General features: G+C 50.3%; 1 protein-coding gene across 1 annotated transcript in view; it reads left to right on the top strand.

Moving 5' to 3' along the window:
- Window positions 1-3915: 3915 nt before the first annotated feature.
- RHBDL3 (rhomboid like 3) overlaps window positions 3916-4292 on the top strand; it is a 62941-nt gene continuing 62564 nt past the window's right edge. Inside the window, exon 1 of the mRNA XM_058038601.1 lies at window positions 3916-4004. Within this exon, the coding sequence (XP_057894584.1) occupies window positions 3967-4004 (38 nt within the window). The 5' untranslated portion in view covers window positions 3916-3966. The remainder of the gene's footprint in view (window positions 4005-4292) is intronic.

Raw genomic sequence — 4292 nt, 5'->3', positions numbered from 1 at the left:
TCTGTGTTTGCCTTTTTCTTCTTTTTCTTTACCTTCCTGTGCCCTGAAAGGTGGAGTTTACCAAAACTTGTTCCTTTACGTAAATGGATGCTGCCGGTGCCCGCACTTGTTGGAGTTCACATATCTTGGCAGTGCAGTTTCTCTCATGCCTCCATTAGAGGTTTATTTCTGATTTATATCAGAAGACCAAAGTGCCTTCTATGATACTTAAAAGCTGAAATGCAAATAGTCAACTATGAACTTCGAATTTACTGTCACGGACAGTAGGGAGAAAAGACCAAGTAGTTCCGTGGGGTGGTGTAGGAAGCTGTGGGCAGTGAATTAGTTAATATTTTCGTGTTGATTAAAGAGGCTCCAGCAGTGCGGCGTTCCCGGGGGGCTCCCGAGGGAATCCCCAGAGGGACCCCAGCCCGCCCGGGACCGGCCGCCAGGGGGCGTTGCCGCCGAGCTCACGGGGCCGCGCTGAGCTGGGTCCGGCGGGAGCGGGAAACGGCCCCGGCAGCCCGGCCCGGCGGGAGCGGCGGTCCCCGTGAGGAACGAGGGGCCCGGCCTCATCAGCCCGGCCCGGCGGGAGTGGCGGTCCCCGTGAGGAACGAGCGGCCCCGGCCTCATCAGCCCGGCCCGGCGGGAGCGGCGGTCCCCGTGAGGAACGAGGGGCCCGGCCTCATCAGCCCGGCCCGGCCGGAGCGGGTTCTGCCGTCCCCCTGAGGGAAGCGCCCCTGCCCTGAGGCGCTGCCTGGCCACCCTCACGGCCCGAGGCGGGCAACGCAGGTGAGGGACGGAGCGGATCCCCGCCTGCTTATATAAAACAGACTTTCCCCAGTGGTTTGGGGACCGGAATTTTCTTAGGGAACAGCGTACAAGTCTTGCTATCCAGCTCTGCTGTGGCCTCAGCCAGGCGGGTCGTTGGTGCTCCCTGAGGGAGCCCTGGTGCCGCCAGCCAAGCCGTCATGAATCCTGTGAGGGTGAGAGTTACCGTGAGGGGAAATTCTTCTTCTCGAGTTACCGTGAGGGGAAATTCTTCTGCTCTATAGAATGAAGAATGTCCAAAAGTTAGCTACTGCAATTAAGTGCTGGGAAGAAGGAGCAGCACCCCAGCCCACTTACTCTCAACAGCAATTTGTTTTCTTTCTTCTGGCACCACCAGTTTTCTAATAACTTCTTTCATTGTATTTTCCACAACCAGACTCAATTTCTTCCTGCTCAGTCTGATGCATGAATTGCCTGACCATGGTGTAAAGTCACTGACAGGACAAAGACCTTGATTCATCTTCCTCGGAGACACACCCTTCATGCCTCAGCTTTGACCTCCTGTCTGAAAGCTTGTCAGTTCAGGATTAATAGTAAGCAATACTTGATTTTATGTTGGAAATTAACCTTAAATTACTAATTGGTCTCAATTTCAAACAATTATTTTGTTTAGGAATGAACCTGTGTTATGATCCCAGCAGGTGACAGGTAAAAACAAGCAGACATTTTAAAATACCACAAGGCTGACCTGATAGGAGAGCTCCCTTTTAAGACAACTGCCCCAAAAAAGGGTTAATGGCAGGTTTAATTATTTCCCTAACAGTAACCAAAAAGACAATTTGAACCAGCTGCAACCAATAACAGTTACTGTGGCAGAGAGGGGTGCAGGTGGAAAGACTGGTGCTTTTTCAGTGCTGCACTTGGAAAGTTCCAAGTACAACATGGAATAGGGAGGGTCATGATGATGGTCTTTCAACACAAGTTAGAAATCACAGAGGAGATTGGAGTTTATTTTTTCCCACTATTCCTTCACTTCAAGAGGGAGAGTACCCATGAGTCAGGGGGAAGCCAAATGGTAGCACATATAGTCTGATTCATATTGGTTCTGAAAGGTAAACTTGTGTTGTCCCAGCACAAGGAGTGTGATGCTCAGGGTCCTTTACCGCTGTTACCTTTTGGGCTTGAGTTTAAGCCCCTGTCTCAAACCATCTGTGGTCCTTAGAGGTTTTTAGCTGAATGCATCTGACAGGTCTGATCCAGTCCCAGCTGTGTATGTGCAATCTAATATCCTCCTAAGGTTGTGTTTGTGTGTAGCATTCTGGGGTTTTGATCCAAAATTTTGCATTTTCCTTCAGAAGTTGCCTCCCAAGTCTGGCCAGCTGGCTGAGCTCTGGTATGGAAATCGAGCTGGGTAGCTTTCTCCACATAGTTCCAATTGTCAGAACTGGGAAGTTTTGTAAAAGCTACAAGAAAAGAATTGGGAAGTTTTGTAGCTTTAGGGCTCCTTCGGGTGGAGGAAGGACTGGTGCACAAAGTGTTCAGGTTCGCCCCAGAGGGCTGAGCTAACAGATGCTGGCTGGGTCCCTGCTCTGAGGGGGTTATTGCATATTCATGAGCTGACCTTTTGAGCCACTCCCAATGCAGGGAGGCCGTACATCTACATTTTGGGTGCAGTATTTGGAATATAAAAGTTGCCTATATGACTGAGTGTGAAAACGGCTTGGGGTTTATTATCTCAAGTCCTTTCTGTCTGCATTTCTTCTGAAGTCCCTCCTTCTGTCTGCATCTGCTCTGGGGAGGCCCACAACCCCCCAGTTTATCTAGCAATTACTGTCTTCCAAGGTAGAGTCACCAGGGTATGCAGTGGGGAGAAATGGCATTCTAAATTAAGAGCCTCTCACACACTTGCAAGATGATGATTTGTCTGTAACAAAACTCCTCATTAGAATACTGTTAATTTCCTTTCTGTGGCAATTATAGCACAGCACTAGCTCATATGTGCAATGTGCAGAGATATTTCCCTGAAAAAAAAAAAAACAACCCAAACCCTATCATTACCAGTAGTGAAAAACAGTCCTTAGAGAAGAAAAATGAACTTGTAATTTTGCAGCAATTTCTCAATTTAGTGGGAGTTTGGTGTTAAGGTAAGAAGTTCTGGGGGTTCTCGCTGTTGTTGATTGCATTCCTGTTAGACTTCACAGTTGGCATTTTCCCACTAGCATCTGGAATCAGAGATGATACAGTCCCCAGCTGAATGGAACCTGTTACCCCTGAAATTCAGCTCATGTATTCTCTCTTTACTCTAAAAACTCACTTCCCTCCTCCCTACAGACATAATGACTGCTGTTTCTTTCTGTTGGCATAGCATATTTTTGCTTATCCATCTGTTTTGAAGTTTTGATGAGGTTTAGTTTTTCAATCAAAAAGAGATTGTTTGTATAATCACTGTTTAGTGCCTGGAATATTTTGGCAGGAGTGGTGTGAGTGAAGTGGGTTAGTGCTTCTCAGAAGTGCTGGATTTGGTATCCTGCTCTTATGCTTCAGGAGAGCAGGCTGGACAGGCTCTAGACCAGGGAGAAATGGCTCCAGGAATTGCCTTTAAATGTGCAGAAGGTCTGCTCTGTTTCACTGATGTCATTAAGGGGACAGAAGCCCTCCTCTTTGTCAGCTGCACTGAAGACCTGAGAAGAGCTTTTATTTTGTTGTCATTTTCCTACCTGAATCCTGAGCTTGAAAAGTTCTCTTGAGGTCCAAGGGCTCTGGTTTTACTTCTCTGCTGTGTGCCCTGCTACTGCAGCATGGAAGATCCTGCTCCTTTTCCAGAGGTATTCTAGCTGATTTGTTTTTGGTTTTGTGGTTGGTTGATTTTTAAACAGGTTGTAGAGAAAAGAGGGGCTTCCAGCTTGGTTCTGTACTCGTGGCTGAGGTGTGTCTGATCTGGTACTGGACCTTTTCATGAAGAAAACACAGCCTGTGGTGCTGGACTCTGCTCTGACTGTGCTCTGTCTGGCTTTTAGCAGAAAGCAGAGGCACTGGCACCATGTGGATCAGCCTGGCTCTGCTCGCCCTTCCCCCTTGCCAACCTGCTATTTCTGTACTTGATTGGGAGAAGCTAAAACTGCTGGATTTTTGCCGGCAGTCAAGGCATTCCTCAAGTTCCTAATCCAGGCTCCAGATGGTTAAGTTGCCCATCCTGACATATAGGAACAAATAATTATGGTAAAAGATGTAAACCCCCGCACCAGCCTCTGCCGGTGAGCCTCTAGGACAGAGAAGTGTGTAGGGAGCCCCGATGAAGCGGCGCGTCTGGTCACCTGTCCGCGGGCAGGAGGGCAGGGCAGGGCCGGGCCGGGCCCCGCCGCAGGGGCTGCCCGGTGCCGGTGCCGGTCACGGCCGAGCCTCGCGGGTCGCCCCGCGGGAGGCGGTGCCGGCCCTGGGCAGGGGCCACCGGCGCTGCCCCCCCGCCGCCGCCCGGCCCGCATCCCGGACGTGCCGCAGCTCCGGGCTCTGCCTCCGAGCGCCCGCGGGGCTCCCCCCGCAGC

Source organism: Melospiza georgiana, chromosome 21 (assembly GCF_028018845.1).
Source record: "Melospiza georgiana isolate bMelGeo1 chromosome 21, bMelGeo1.pri, whole genome shotgun sequence".
Classification (NCBI taxonomy): Eukaryota; Metazoa; Chordata; class Aves; order Passeriformes; family Passerellidae; genus Melospiza; species Melospiza georgiana.
This window is presented reverse-complemented; position numbering and strand designations above follow the sequence as displayed.